Raw genomic sequence first — 16,676 nt, 5'->3', positions numbered from 1 at the left:
GTCTTACCCTCTTCCAAATAATCTATGAGATAATTCCTTGGGAATCCCAAAACACAGTGGTCATCACCTTCCCAGCTGACAAAATGGTCTTCACTTTTTTTGGTGCTCTTTCACCAGGCATTGTCCACTGTTTTGACTGCTGCTTGGGCTCAGGTGTGTAGTGGTGGATCTAAGTTTCGTCTACAGTCACGAATCTACACAAAAAATTAATCTGTGGCTTTAATCTGTGCGGCCATCCACTTCTTCAAATAAAAGTGTTTTATCACTGCACGAAACTTGTTTTTATCCATTTTTATGAAAAATGCAAAAAACAGTCATTTTAAACGTTTGCCAAACGAGAACTACATGTCGCACATGGCTAAAATTTTGCCAGGGGTCATGAAAAAGATGAGACGTGCCGACACTGGTATGAATGAACAAATTGTATTGCCGTCTATTGGAAATTTACCAAACTTTTCAAACAACCCTTGTATGTTGAAACATGGTGACTAGTAATGACTAGTCCATGTCCTGAGCAGAAGTCCAGCAAATACCTACCATTATTATTAGCTTTGCCCTTTTCTCCAAATTTTCCCAAAATGTTCCTATATGCCTGCTGAGATTCATTTCCTATTCTGTTGTTCAGGTCTCCAACAAAGACCACTTTTTCCATTTTCTTTGTCAGCTGCCTGTTCCAATGACTCAAAAAAAAAACACTTCTCCAAAGTTTTTATTCTCCGAAGAAAAAACTTCTCTTAAGGAACTTCTAAGGGGTCCTTATAAGAACCCTCTGTAGGACTATAGGCACAAATAAGTGTCATTGTCCATTTCCCAATTTTGAAGTTTACCACCCACATAATTCTACTTGAAACTGCTTTCAAATCAAGAAGTTTATCTTTATATTTGGTGTTGAATGCTATCGCTACTCCTTCCTTTCCTTGAACATTACTGCCTGAAAATAGCATGCTATACTTATTATTTATAATATCTCACTTGTTTTTGTTTTCTTTGTCTCAGTAATGCCAATTATGTCCAAGTGGTATTTTCCAATTCTTCTGCAAGTTCTATTTCCTTTCCATTAATACTCCTTATATTGATGGTTCCTATCTTCAGTTCTTCTGAGTTGGGTTCATTCTTCTTCTAAATGTTGAGTTGGAGCATGTTCCAGTAGCTGACTTTTCACTGTTCGCCCTGGTTCCCTGACGAAAACAGCGCGAGGGGGGGGGGGCTTTTCTTAACTAGGCGATGCCCTAGCCTCATGAAATCTCATGTTGTACTATCATATGCATTTGTTGTTCAAGTCAATAAAAGGAACAATTGGGTTGGTTAAGTCCCAAATCACCAGTCCATCCTTGTACATTCAGTACCCAGTGAAGGTGAGGATTAGACATTAGGTCAGAAGCTCCCAGTCGGTTCTCTGCATTCCTGATGTGGTCTCCTCCCAATTATTTGGCTTTGACCCTTAAGCGACACAATATTAAAAATTCTAATAACACACAAAACAATAAGTGGAAGAGTTATGCTGGAAGCTGGAGTTTCCTATGAAAAAAAGCCAGAAATTTATAAAGAAATATAATCTCTGCACTGCTTTCAAACCTCATTTGAAGCTGGCAGTCCTTATCTGCTCTCCTAGGGATTCACCCCCCCCTCCCCTGCTTTGTTCCAGGTGTTTACAAAGTTCCTTGTTCCTTATCATATTAAGGTTAAACACAAGAAATACATCTGTTGCCACAACTATAGTCAGTTCAGATCTAGATGACAATGCCTTGGATACCTTGCATAGAATCAAATGGGGAAAAACTACTATGCTTCACTGCAGCAAATACAAACTTGAAAGAGTCCTTTTTTTTTTTTTTTTTTTAGAATCAGAAGCAGATTTAAAAAAAAAAAAAGAAAACTTATCTAAATAAATATGCTGGTGTTAAATTTCTCAAGATTTAGGAAACATTAATTCTTAGACCTCTCACCCCAGCCAAGGTTAGTCAACCCCACCCAGAGAGACACCTTTCATATAAGGCTTAAGTATTCTAGTCTAACTTCTTAAACTTATTGTTCTGTGTGTTTTTTGTGGATGTTATTCCATTTTTAATATTGTATCCCTGAAGATGTTTCTGTGACCGGACAAAATACAGGAGCTATTAAACCTGTGTTTATTTATTTCTCTGTGATTTACTGATTCCATTAAACCTAATTAAACCAAAACAAAAAAGAACATGCTGAAGAATAATCAGAATTGAACCATCCTAAACGGAGGCAAGAAAAATATTACAATGTCATGATTAATGATGACTACAGCCTTTAAGTATCAAAGTTGCTCACAAATAACATTACTCTCTCTCTCTCATATACACACAACACAAACCTATCTAGGCACTTGAAACCATCTAAAATCCGAATATTAAGTTTACTTCATCATCATCATCATCAAATTCCTGCCATGTACCCTCAAGTGGTGTACAGGATATGACAGTACTACATGAAAATATTACATCATTACTAACTTCCTATCTACAATTTTCCTCCAAATCAGTCTGTTACTTGTCAAGACTCCAACATTATCAGATCTTATATTTCTATCATCTAAGGCACTTTGTACCGTATCAATCCACCTATATCTTGGTCTTCCTCTGGGTCGTTTTCCTGCCAACCTGGCAGAGAACACATGTTTTGCTATCTTTCCTCACCCATTCTGTTTAAGTGACCATACCACCTGAGATTAGCTCTGCTAACGCATTCCTGGATGCTGACAATGTCAAGTTCTTTCCTAATATCCTCATTTTTAATATGATATTGCCATTGATGCCATCTGTTCACGCCTCTAATCTTTCTCAGGACTCTCATATCTGCAGTTTCTAGTCTTTGGGCAAGTGTTTTACTTCTGACCCAGCTCTCAGATCCATAAGTTAAAACTGGTTTGAACACTGTCTTGTATACAGCTAATTTAGTGTTCCGACTATTTTCTTTCTTATTCCATATGAATTTATTCAATTGACTTCCCACCATACCAGCTTTGCTGATTCTGTTGTCTATTTCTATATTTAATTTACCATCTTCAGTAAAAATCATGCCTAAGTAGCTGAAATGTTTTACTTGTTCCACAGGTTCTCCATTCACAACACAGTTGACATTTTCAATGATTCTGCCTATTTTCATTGTCTTTGTCTTTTTATTGCTGACCTTCACACCATATCTATTACAACAGCTATTCAATTTAGTCAGAGAATCTTGCAGACTTGTAGCGGATTTCTTTAGAAGTATAACATCATCTGCATAAAGCAAAGAGCTGAGATTAACATCTCCAATTTTGATATCAGGTTTAATACCACATTCCTTCATAATGTGATCCATATAGATAATGAATAACAGAGGGGATAATGTACATCCTTGTCTCACACCAGATTTAACATTAAACCATCTTCCTGTTCTTCCTTCAATTCTAACTGCTGACACAACTCAAATAAAGACTAAGTATTGCTTGATATAATGTCCCATTGACACCATATAACTGCAGCGTATTGAATAGCTTCTCTCTTGGCACCTTGTCATATTCCTTTTCCAAATCGACAAAACTTAAATACAGATCTTTGTTATATTCCCATGCTTTCTCGACTATTTGTCGTAAAGTGAAAATCTGATCCTGACAGCCTCTATTTGGCCTGAATCCAGCTTGTTTTTCACCAAGCTTTTCTTCCACAATTCTTCTCAACCGTTTCTCAAGTATACTTGCATAGATCTTGCCAGGAACACTCAGTAGGGAAATACCTCTGTAATTCTCACATTCAGTTTTATTTCCCTTTTTATATATGGGTACTATGAGAGCTCTACTCCAATCATCGGGAATTCGTCCCTCTGTCCAGGCTTTCTTAACTATGCAGTGCAGCCACTGTAAGACTCTTATACCACCATACTTCAGCATTTCTGGTCGAATATCATCTACTCCTGCTGCCTTTCCACATTTCAAGCCTTTGATGGGTTTTTCTACTTCAAGTATGGATATATATTCCTGACTGCATGCCTGGTCAGTGTTTTTTATCACTGTGCTGTCATCACTGCTTGTTTCATTTAGCAGTTTTTCAAAGTAATTACTCCATACTTCAAGGATATCTTTTTCTCCTGTTTTCATGTCACCTTTATCATCTCTAATTCCTTTTACAGCACTCTTTCCTCCATTTCTAAGCTTCTTCCACAACCTCCAGAATATTTTGCCACATATTTTCCCTGGTGGACACAGGAAGTTAAAGAGGCAGTGAAGGAAAAGAAGAAAGCATACCAAAAGTTCCTGGCAAATAAGTCAGCTTTGTGTCTGTCTATGAGGATTTGATCATTTAGCAGGAACTTAAGTCCAATCTACTGCAGTATAAAGGGTGTAAAATAACTGTTAACGTGTAGTCCAAAGTCGGCATGATCACTGAATGTCTCCATCACAATATGACAGTGTTGGTTGTTCATAGCCCACAGCGGTTGAGATATATACAACAAAATGGTTAAACAGAAAAAACCAGCACCCTCTAACAAAACTATAAAGGATGCACAGAAAGTGAGTTCTTATGTCAGCATAGGGTATAATGGCCAGTAAAACCTAATCAACAGGTAGTATTGGTAACTTGGTTGGCCAAGTGAGCAGACCAGCAACATCATACTGTTTACTACCTAAAATCACAAACAGCTATATGTGAACTGTTGAGAAGAACAGTTCACAAACAGCCATATATGAACAGTTGAGAAGAAAACTACTTTTAATTGTTATCATTACAATTAAAAGTATTTTTTGTTTACAGGCGTCAGAATGGTTTCATCATTTTGTTGTCACACTTCATAATCCATTAACCTATTCACAAAAGCAGTTTTTTTATATGGCTTTAAAAATATTATGTGATGTGCTACTGTGCTGTTTTAAATTACCTAACACAACAAAGCAGAAAAAAATAAATATAACAGTATATTATCAATAATATAAAACATCATGGAAAATAATGGGAAATTAACACAAATTTGGACTATATCATACTGATTTCTATATTTATGCTGAACTGCCAGAAGAACCAGAGAAGTACCAAGTGGACATAATTGGTGTTATTGAGACAAAGAAGACAAAAAATATGAGATCTTGCAAAATAACAAAGATAGGATGTTATATTCAGGCAATAGTGATCAGGGAAAGGAAGCAGCAGCAGCAATAGCATTCAAAACCAAACATGAAGATAAACATCTTGAGTGGCAGGTGGAAGATGAATTTCATCACTAGCTGTAAGTCCATGACCTGCTTATTAGAAGCCTGCAGTGAATAAAAAAGTTTCATGTGTGGTCTCTAGAACAGGGTTTCTAGATTATGTAAAAAACAACTTTAAAAAAAAATCCTTAGCCTGCCCACAATATAAATGTACTACTGGTTTACAAAAAATCTTTTATAGTTTGAGCTGCATAAAAGTAAAATAAAAAAAGCAATTTAAGTATATTTATGTGGGCAAATTTCAAAATGGGGAATTGGACAATAAAACTTAATTGTGAACCTTCCCATGGAAGGTTCTACAAAGGAAGTAGTGGAAGAATTTTTGAGTCATTAGATAACCAACTGATGTAAAGAAAACAGAGAAGACAGTCCTTGTTGGAGATCTATATAGCAGAAAAGGAAATAAATCCAAAGCACACAGTAATGTTTTGGGAAAATTTGAAGAAAATGATAAAGCTAATAATAATAGTAAGTAACTGCTGAATTTCTGTTCAGTGCATAGACTAGTAATCACTAACACCTTGATGGACCTGTGATTTCAGTCAGGATTTCTCCATGACAGCAATTGTAAAGATTCCAGCTATTCCTGTCTTGGGCCTTTCTTCTCCATTTTTCTTCCAACTTTCTTAATTGTTGGATCTTCCCACCTTAAAGCTTGTCTTCCAGGTTTCCTTTTGGTATCTCTTGGATATCAATTTGTTACTCTGATTGTCCATCTATTGTCTCTCATTTATATGTCCTGCCCATCTACTTTTGTTGTTGTAGATTGCTTTTATTACATCTTTGAGTCCAGACTTTTTCCTGATTTCTGTGTGTCTTATGTGGTCTATTTTATTTATATTGCACATTCTTCTTTCTACTGCATGTTAAGTTGTTATTAAGCTTTGTTCTTCTTTTAAAGTTGTGTTTCATGTTTCACTGCCATAGGTTAATGCTAGTAGGATGTGATTATTGAAAAGATGGGCTCTTATTTCTATATCTATGTTTTGATTGGTGATTGGTGATTTTATTTTGTTGAAGGCTATCCAAGCAGCTCTTTTTTTCCTTGCTATTTCATTTGATATGTCATTATTCATTTTTATGGACTGTCTGAGGTAGATGATCTTCAACTTTTTCAATGTTGTGGGATTCTAGAGTGATGTATAATCCTGCAGAATTCGTTTTTCATTCGTCTTGTTTTGTCCAGATGTATTTCCAATCCAATTTTTGGCAGTTTTGGCTTATGTCATTCAGCACTGATTCTAAGAGTTCAAGGGAGTAAGATATTAATACCACATCGTCGACAAATAATAGGATACTTAACATTTCACCATCAATGTTTATTCCATCTTTCATGTCAGTTTTTCGAATGATGCTGTCCAGAGTAGATTTGAAGAGATTAGGTGATAAGACATCGCCCTGATGTACTTCTCTACTTAAGTTAATTTTAATTGGGTGATTGAAAAGAGTGATATTTGTTGTGCCTTCATTGTAGATATCTTTTATGAGCTGGATATATGCTATTTCTACTCCTTGTTCTATTAAAGCTTGGAATACTGCATTATGTTCAACAGTGTCAAATGCCTTTTTAAAATCTATAAAAAGAAGACAAAGTGGAATTTGGTATTCTCTGCATCTTTCTGTAAGTTGAGTAATAGTTTGAATGTGATCTATTGTCAAAATGCATTTTTTGAAAACGGCCTGTTCTTTGCAGCTATTTTTCATTGATGGAGGTTTAGGATGACTCTAGCGAATATTTTATGTGTGTGTGTGTGTGTGTGTGTGATAATAGACAGATGGGTCTGTAATTACTGATGTCTTTTTTATTATCTCTTTTGTGCAGAATTATGGTCTTTGATGTTTTTCATTCTGCAGGTGCTTTCCTTAATTTATATAACAAGTAAATATTTCTGTTAGAGCTTTAAAGAATACTTGTCCACCCATTTTTAATTCCTCAGATTTTATACCGTCAATTCCTGGTGATCGGTCATTTTTCATATGGTGGATAGCCATTTTTACTTCTTCAGGTAGGACAGATGGTATTTCCAAATTTTCATCTGGTACTGGAGCTGTGGCTACTTCTTTAGATGAGTAAAGGTTCTCATAAAACGATTTTATTATTTTTTTCATTTCACCTCTGTTTGTGTGTCTGTTTCCTTAACTGTCTATGAAGGCTACTGCAGAGCCTAGCTGCTTCTACCAATTTTGTCATTCTATATATATATATATTATAGTCATCTTTGATGATCTGCCTCAGTTCTTTATAGATAATTTTATATTCTAAATGGTCTTTTCCTGTATTTTTCAGTATTCTTCTTTTCTTCAATAGTTCTATCGTTCTTGCTGATAGGCATTCCCTGGTCTTAGGATGAAGTTCACTAACATCATGCTTCAACATAAAAATATGCACAAATTCACATGGTGGAAAATATTCAAGAGGAATACACAGGAGTACACATCAATCCTTGAGACTAAATAGGCCATCAGAAATTCGATATCAGAAAATGCAAATGGAGTAGATAATATCCAACCAGAAATGTTCAAATATGGAGATATAAAAGTTTTCATGACTACTGCATAATTCGAAAGGTCAGAAGGTCAAATTCCAAAAGATTGCAACAGAATTCTTATACTGTTCATTTATAAATATAAACAGGAAATAAAACAGAATGTGAGAATTACAGAAGAATTTCTGTACTGTTCTTCCATGTAATAATTACACGTGCATATTTGAGAAAAGAGATTATTTGAGACAGAAAAACCATGGAAGAGAAACATTGAGAAGAACATATTGAGTTTAGAGGTCAAATAGGGATTGTCAGGATCAGATTTTCACTTTACAACAAACAGTTGAGAAACTGAAAGAATATAAGGAAAAACTTTTGTAGATATGGAAAAAGCATATGACCATGTGCCAAGAGAAAACCTTTTCAAAATGCTATAATTATATGATGGTTTACATCAAACCATCTTCCTGTATTTTCTTCAATTCTAACTGCTAATTTACAACTTAAATAAAAGACTGTGTATTGCTCTATATAATGGTTCATTTACACATGAACCATTATATAGAGCAATACAGTCTTGTATTTAAGTTGTAAGTTAGCAATTAGAATTGAAGAAAATACAGGAAGATGGTTTGATGTAAAATCATGTGTAAGACAAGGGTGCACTATTTCCATTCTTATTCATCATCCATATATACATTGCATTATGAAGGTTGCATTAATTAGCCCGATATCAAAATGATAGTTTGTTTGAAATATATACCTTAAGGGGTGTACAGGATATGATAGTACTACATGAAAAATTTACATCATTACTAACGCCTTATCTACAATTTTCCTAAAAATCAGTCTGTTATCTGCTAAGACTCCAATATTATCGGATCTTATACTTCTGTCTTCTAAGGCACTTTTTACTGTATCAATCCACCTATATCTTGGTCTTCCTCTGGATGTTTTTCCTGCCAACCTGGCAAAGAACACTTGTTTTGTTAATCTTTCCTCTCCATTCTGTTTAAGTGACCATACCACCTGAGATTAGATCTGCTAACACATTCCTAGATGCTGACAATGTCAAGTTCTTTCCTAATGTCCTCAATTTTTAATATGATATTGCCATTGATGCCATCTGTCCGTGCTCCTAATCTTTTTCTCATGCAGTCTCTAGTCTTTGATTAAGTGTTTTGCTACTGACCCAGCTCTCAGATCCATAAGTTAAAATTGGTTTGAACACTGTCTTGTATACAGCTAGTTTAGTGTTTTGGCTAATTTCTCTTTTATTCCATATAAATTTATTCAGTTGACTTTCTACCATACCAGCTTTGTTGATTCTGTTGTCTATTTCCATATTTAATTTATCATCTTCACTAAAAATTGTACCTAAGTAGCTGAAATGTTTTACTTGTTCTACAGGTTCTCCATTCACAATACAGTTGATTGATTTCAATGTTTCTGCCTATTTTCATTGTCTTTGTCTTTTTAGTGCTGGCCTTCATACCATATCTACTACAACAGTTATTCAATTTAGTCAGGGAATCTTGCAGACTTGTAGCAGATTTATTTAGAAGTATAACATCATCTGCATAAAGCAAAGAGCTGAGATTAACATCTCCAATTTTGATAATAGCAGATGATGCTATACGTTCAAATAAATCCATTAAAAGTTAAAGGATTCTTTAACTAAATTGAATAACAGATGTAACAAATTTAGCATGAAAATCATCAATAAAAAGGTAAAAAATGAAAATAGGCAGGAATATGGAAAACTTATAAAAACACACACATACACACACAAAAAACAAAAAAACTTCAGCTATTTAGGCACAATTTAGTGAGGACGGCAAATTTTAAATATGGAAATAAACAACAGAATAAGCAAAGTTGGTAGAGTGTAAAACCAGTTGAATAATTTTATATGGAATAAGAGAGAAATTAGCCAAAACAAAGAAATAAGAATATACATGACAGATTCAAATCAATTTTAACTTATGGATCTAAGAGTTGGGATAGAAGAGCTGATCAACATTAGAGAACAGAACACACATATATGAGAGTCTTGAGAAAAATTAGAGGAGTGAACAGATGGCATCAATGGTAAAATCATATTAAAAATCAAGATATCAGGAAAGAACTTGACATTATTAGCATTCAAGAATGTGCAGCAAGCAGTTAATCTAAGGTGTTATATGGTCACTTGAAATGAATGGAAAATGAAAGGTTATAAAAACATCAAACAGGTGTTTGATGTCAAGATGATAAGAAAAGACCCAGAGGAAGACCAAGATCTAGGTGGACTGATGCAGTCTGAAGTGCTCTAGAAGACAAAAATAACACTACATTAGTTTATTATTCATCTGCAGTGCAAAAAAATAACAGACTAGTTTGGAGAAAAACTGTTGACAAATTAGTAATAATGCAAATTTAATCATGTAGTGATTAAATCCTGTATTATCCATAATATCCTGTATACTCCCTTGAGGGTACATATCAAGAAAATGATGATCATTTATTTAAAAAATTGTATTTATATTTTTATTATTCATTGCATTACCTTTTCTTTCTTTGAAAGGGATAATCGTATCATATGTTCTTCCTCATACCTTGAAAGAGAAGGGGAATAAATAAATTAAATGTATTTCTTGATGGATAAGAATCATTTTTATTAAAAATAATTGGAACAGAAATAACACAAGTATTACAAATAAATAATTTAAGTAGAAAACTTATTTTATTAAATCAAAAATTAACTTGGTACACCAAAATATCTATTTCTATATGAAAACCCATAGCTAAAGTTGAAAAATGAAATGTACATTAACCACCCAATCAGCCATGACATCTCTAGACATCCAGCTAAATCTGGAAACAAATCTGTAACGCCCGTTGAATAACATGGATAAGAAGTGCAATTTGGTCTCACTATTTCATCCACCTCGGCCAGTAGGGAAGTTAATCACCTATTAAACAATTGTCCATGCAATCAAGACATGATTTTTTTTTTTAACTCAATGTCAATGTTTCACATGTTCATATCAGACAGGGACAAAATGTATATACATGAATAGCAAGTACATGTACAGTAAATGTTTGTTATAGTAAACACATAGGGACCAATGACAGTTTGTTATGCTGAAAGGTTTGCTATAGTGAATTTAGAGAAAAAAGTGAAGGGATCAATTTTTTTTTAGATTGATCTATTCGCTACATTCCTATGAAACAAAGGAAATGGTGAAAAAAAAGAACAAAGGAAATCATAGGAAACAAAACAAAGGAAATAGCAGAAGACAGAAGAATGAAGAAACCAAACAAAGAAACACAAAACAACATTAAAGAATGCAAACAATAATGGAAGATAAATAAGAAAGAACTAGAAGAATATGAAATTATAAAAATATCTTTTCTTAAATTTATATCACTTACTGAAATCTTCATAATAAACTAAAAATATGAGGGTGGTCTGAAAAGTTCTCGGCCTAACAATGAAAAAACGAATTTATAATTTCAAAATTATTTTTATTTTTCAACATAAGACTAATACATTTATTCCAGCGATGCTCCAGTGCCATTATCCCGTCCCTGTAGTGGTTCTCAGTAAGATCTGCAAAATACCCCTCTACAGCTGCAATCACTCTTGATTCGAAGAAAAACGCTGACCAGCGAGGAAGAGTTTTAGTTTTGGGAAGAGACAGAAGTCAGAGGGAGCCAAATCTAGAGAACAGGGTGGATGTTCCAAGAATTCATAGTGCAGATCCCTTAATTTTTCCATTGCCAAAACACCTTTGTGGGCAGAGGCATTGTCCTGATGAAAGATGATTTCTTTTCTTCTGAAAACTTTTTTTTTTCCTTAATTTTTTTGTCTAGTCTGGTTAAAAGACTGGAATAATATTCCCCGGTTATTGTTTTACTCTTTTCAAGATAATAAACAAAATGCCTTTAGCATCTCAAAACACCGATGTCATGACCTTTCCTACTGATGGAACCGACTTTGTCTTCTTTTTCGCTGAACAACCAAGCCAGCTTCTGTCCGCTGTTTTGACTGCTGTTTAGCCAGAGAGGTCACGGCATTGGTGTTTTGTGATGCTAAAGGCATTTTTTGTGTCCACTGACTGTGGCATCATTTCCTAGGAAGTTCAATGTGCTATAACAAAGGTTTTGAGCTTTTATTGCTTGTAATAATGAACTTAAAACAGCATTGGTTCTATGAGTACACCACAACTTTTCAGTAGTTTATCATTATAGAACATTATTTTTTTAGTGGTGTTCAACATAATGCAACTCTTGCTACATAGCTTTGGATCAGTAATGTTGCACAGCTCCATATTCCTTAAAAGCCTATGTAGAGATCCCTCTCAATTATCTAACTTTGATCCTCATGTTCAAGTATAGATTAGGAAATTACAGTAAACTTGGAACTTATTACAGTTAATTCTCATTATAGCAGACTTGTACAAATCACAAAAATAGTTTGTTATTTAGAATAGCATTGTAGCAGTGAGATTGCAATTGAGAGACTTTTTGGGATGTTGCTATAATACTGTTTGCTGTAATAAGAGTTGATGGTATTACTTCAGACATCCAGAATATCCTTATCTTCAGTATATATTTCTTTATTATCTTTGATTCCATTTTTTTGGAACTCAATTGGAAATTAAGTTCCAATCTTTCAAACTTCCAGAACATTTTGCCACCTTTATGATATTTATTTTCTGTTTCCTTTCCAAAATTTTCCACCCAATGACTTTTGTTTAGTTACATTTATAACTAACTTATCTTTCTTACATTTTCTGCTATATTTTTTAAAAGCACATGCTGATTTACTTTCTGGGAACTTTATATACCATGTTTTTTTTCATGAATTATTTCTTCAACTTCCTTTTGTCCAATCCTATTTTTCTATACTTAATTTCCTTAATTGCATCAGCTTCTTCAGATTTGTTCTGCCAGCCTTGTTGACCAAGTGATTAGCGTATCCACTCTCCAGCCAAGAGGTTGTGGATTCGAATCCCACCAAGGACATGGATGTTTGCAATTGTCCTACTAGCCAATTACGTATGTACTGCTGTGACTTGTGTCTTGGCACAGTATGACCTTTGAGGTCTTTGTGTCATAAAAAATAATCAGATTTTTCCAGTCAGTCTTTAAGGGTTTTTAATTATTAATGGCCTGAAAATGTGGCTATATGCATGGCATGAACTCTATAAGACCTATGAACATTGCCAGATGTATGCTGTACTTTATTATCAAGATTACTTCCCAAAGATCTGCAAGTGTTCAGAATGGAGGTTTCAACCCATGTAATCAAAGCAATTATATGAATTGTATTTGGCAACTACTCTTAAACAACACCAGCAACATGGTATAGCATATTATCCTGCTGGAATACACCTATGTCATGTGGGAAGACAGTCACCATGAAGGGGTTAACCTAAAATGCCACTCTGTAGCATTCATAGTATGATCAACAGGTATCAAGATTTTCCATAGATTCCCAGGAAAATATCCTCTGTAGAACCATAACAATGCTGCCTTTACTGTTTCTGCTGGACCATAACATCAGGGTGATTTCTTTGTCTACTTTTTTTACCTAATCCTCCACCTACTACCCATGTGGCATAGCTGGAAACAAGATTCATCCAAAAATGCAACTTTTTTTTTTCCAGTCTTTGTTGGTCCAGTGATGTCTCTCAGATCCCAACTGTAGATGTTCTGGAAAGCACCACCACTTGTCTCCTGTTTAAATTTCATGGTCAGACATTCAGCAATTTTTCATCTATGAACTTGTGCAGGGTGGGAGGGAACAACCTGCATTCACTATGAACATCAATGAGACTTGGATTTCTGCCCTTATCCTTCCACTCTTGAAGCATGTTAACTACAACACTCACAAACAGCTTACAGTATCAGCAATTTACTGGCTACTACTACTCTTCATCTGGTAAGATGATTTAAAATTCAAATAGAAGTTTCATCAAACAGAAGCCAAACATATTCACACACAGGTGAAAGAACACAACCCAGCCACTACAACTATAATAAGATCACATTGTAGTGAATCACCATAGTCACTTACAAAAGATGCTGTTAATATCCTCATTAAAGTCAATTATTTCTTTAAAGTTTACATGGTGGTCAGCATTCATTGTGAAGAATTTATGGAGACAAAAAGGCATGTTGGAGTATTACTTGTAATTATGAAAATAACACTTGACATTTTGACTTCTGTATTGAGAAAGTAAAATATCATCAGAACATCAGAAAAACATATCAATTTACTCGAATATAACTCACACTTTTTCCCCAAAAATTAAAGTTAAAAAATCATGGTGCAAAATATATGCAGGGATATTTGGAAACTAAAGCTTTTCAGGAAAAAAAACTAAATTGATATTTATAATTAAATTCCAAATATTCATTATAATTGCTCACATTATTTATAAAATATATGCATTTAAATTTTAATTATCAACATTATTTATGTGATCAACCTCTCACTTTCATCATGCAATATATTTGTAATCAACATCAATATCTTTAGCAACAATGTTTTTGTAATAAATTAAAACAAATAGTTTCATTACTGCTTGTCCTTTTATCATTTCAGAATCATATGATCTATGAGTTTTAAACCAGTAATGTAACTTAAACGTTTCTCCATATTTCAAGCAAAAATTACCAGTTATTTACAAGACTTCAGTTATGTTTTGAACAATCCTTCACGAATGACTAATGAGAAACGAAAGAGGAGTGCAAAACAGAAGGTAAAGGTAGGCCGGTAGAAATAGTGCAGCTATGCAGACATTCATATGATTCGTGCAGTATTAAAAAAAAGATTGTATGGCTCAACGACAAAGGCAAGCCAATGATTGTTGAGGTGAAATGCTGATTCTCTCCAACTGAATTCCAAAATATCTGAAACTACCATAATAATATTCACTATCTATTTCTTGAAGTTTTAAACATTTTTTGTGTGCAAGTGTTGGATTCTGATTAAGGGGAAATTTAAATTATTAATATTCTTTACAGAATCCAACTTAATCCACCATACCAAAGGCTATACTTGTAAAAATTATTTGATATTAATCCCATGATTGTAAATTATTATTCATGTAATTGCCTTAAGTTTATTTATTAAATTTTATTAATTAATCTAAAATATGTGTTAGCAATGATAGGACCTTGTATTGAAATATTATTCTGTTTATTTTGATTATTCCTAATTTAATATTATGAGGAATTGTATATATAAGTTTAATATGCCTTATGTGAATTATAATATTTTGATTTTTTATTTATCACTACCAGTATGTAAAGGTATAATTTTATGCAATATTTCTGTTTTTATTTTATTTTGTTTGTTACTATGGAGACAGGCTAGAAATAGCTAGCGAGTGCATGGATTGCGAGATATGGTATTCAACTGCAGAGAAGGAATTGACATAAGAGAGCATGAGAAACAATTTTGGGAGGGAAAAAGAAGGGAGGTATATAAGCTGAGAGCGGAGAAAACCGGGGGCTCTTCTCTTTTTCAGGACCGACCATGCTGGGACACGAGAGCTTTGAGTATAGCACAGACAGACGAGGAGAATAGGGAGAGGCAGCAAAGGATTGCTGTGTCTAGAACTTTAGTGCTGTAATTGGACTATTTAAGGATCGGGAAAGTAATAGGCAACTGAGAATAATTCTAGAAGTTAAAGAATTACTACGTGTTCCATTAGTTTCATGGAACTTTAACAGAAAGCTGAATTGGTGGAATAGTGTTAAAGAAGGAATGAGCATTTTCCTTTATCCAAGTACGTCCATACACGTGAAGTGTGACCATTAATAGTTCAGTTATCATTGAGAAGATTTATTCTAATAGTGTTGCCATAGTGTGCTAAGTAAATATAATTATAAAATGTGCCCATAGTGAAATTGATGAGCAAAGGATTTATCTGGTAAGAACTGTCCAATTTTATGTTACTTCAGTGCAGAGATATATGTGTAATTCCTCCTGTTATTCCCCACATTAACTATAACGTTTTTTGCTGAAATCAGCCGGAGTATGAAGTATGAAAGTGTATATTCATGAAGCAGTTGTTGCCACCATTAATGCATTGAGACTTTATTGACTGTGTGATAATAGTAAAATTTGTTACTAAGAGATTTTGTGATATTGAACTCTATTAAAAGTTATTTTAATATTGTGAAAGCTATAAATCTGATAGCAGAATGCCCATAGACTGAATTTGTAAGATGTTGTGACCAGTTAAGCTAAGACATTTATATTATCTTGTTCTCAGAATTGAGTTTATATGTATAATATACAACCCAGAATTAAATGTTTTGTTTTGATGATTTTAAAATTGTGTTTGCTTGAATCTCCTTTACTGCACCGTTCATGAAATTATCAGACCTAGCGGGAGCTTCAAACATAAGAGATAAACTCGGCCTACGTAAGAAATAATATTGATATAAAATTAGTTGATGGTTGGTTTCACTACATTTCATTAGACTAATCTAGATATAGAGTGGCACAGTCTAAAAATATAAATTTCTCTATATTTAAATTAGTAATCAACCAGCAACTTATTACTTGTTTAAGAACAGAGTTAAAACAAGATGGCGGATCAAAAACATCATCATCATCATCATCAAATTCCTGCCATGTACCCTCAAGGGTGTACAGGATATGATAGTACTACATGAAAAAAATTACGTCATTATTAATTTCCTATCTACAATTTTCCTCCAAATCAATCTGTTACTTGTCAAGACTCCAACATTATCAGATCTTATATTTCTATCGTCTAAAGCACTTTGTACCGTATCAATCCACCTATATCTTGGTCTTCCTCTGGGTCGTTTTGCTGCCAACCTGGCAGAAAACAAAAACAAGGAAGTACAATCCAACAAGGTATATGAGAAACGTTAATTTTTTTTTTTTTTAAGTAAAATCAGGGGTAAGAGATATACACGAGGGTGAGTTATATTCGAGTAAATATGGT

The 16,676-nt window shown here is 33.8% G+C and overlaps 1 protein-coding gene across 2 annotated transcripts in view; it reads right to left on the bottom strand.

Annotated features, from left to right (window-relative positions):
- LOC150110201 (neuroguidin) overlaps nt 1-16,676 on the bottom strand; it is a 176,128-nt gene that overhangs the window by 75,975 nt on the left and 83,477 nt on the right. For both annotated transcript variants that reach the window (XM_090392175.1, XM_090392167.1), the window contains exon 9: nt 10,244-10,292. In XM_090392175.1, the coding sequence (XP_090248301.1) occupies nt 10,244-10,292 (49 nt within the window). The remainder of the gene's footprint in view (nt 1-10,243; nt 10,293-16,676) is intronic.

The sequence above is a fragment of the Typopeltis vanoorti genome, chromosome 1 (genome assembly GCF_054136105.1).
Source record: "Typopeltis vanoorti isolate ZY-2024b chromosome 1, IOZ_Tvanoo_1.0, whole genome shotgun sequence".
Lineage (NCBI taxonomy): Eukaryota > Metazoa > Arthropoda > Arachnida > Uropygi > Thelyphonidae > Typopeltis > Typopeltis vanoorti.
This window is presented reverse-complemented; position numbering and strand designations above follow the sequence as displayed.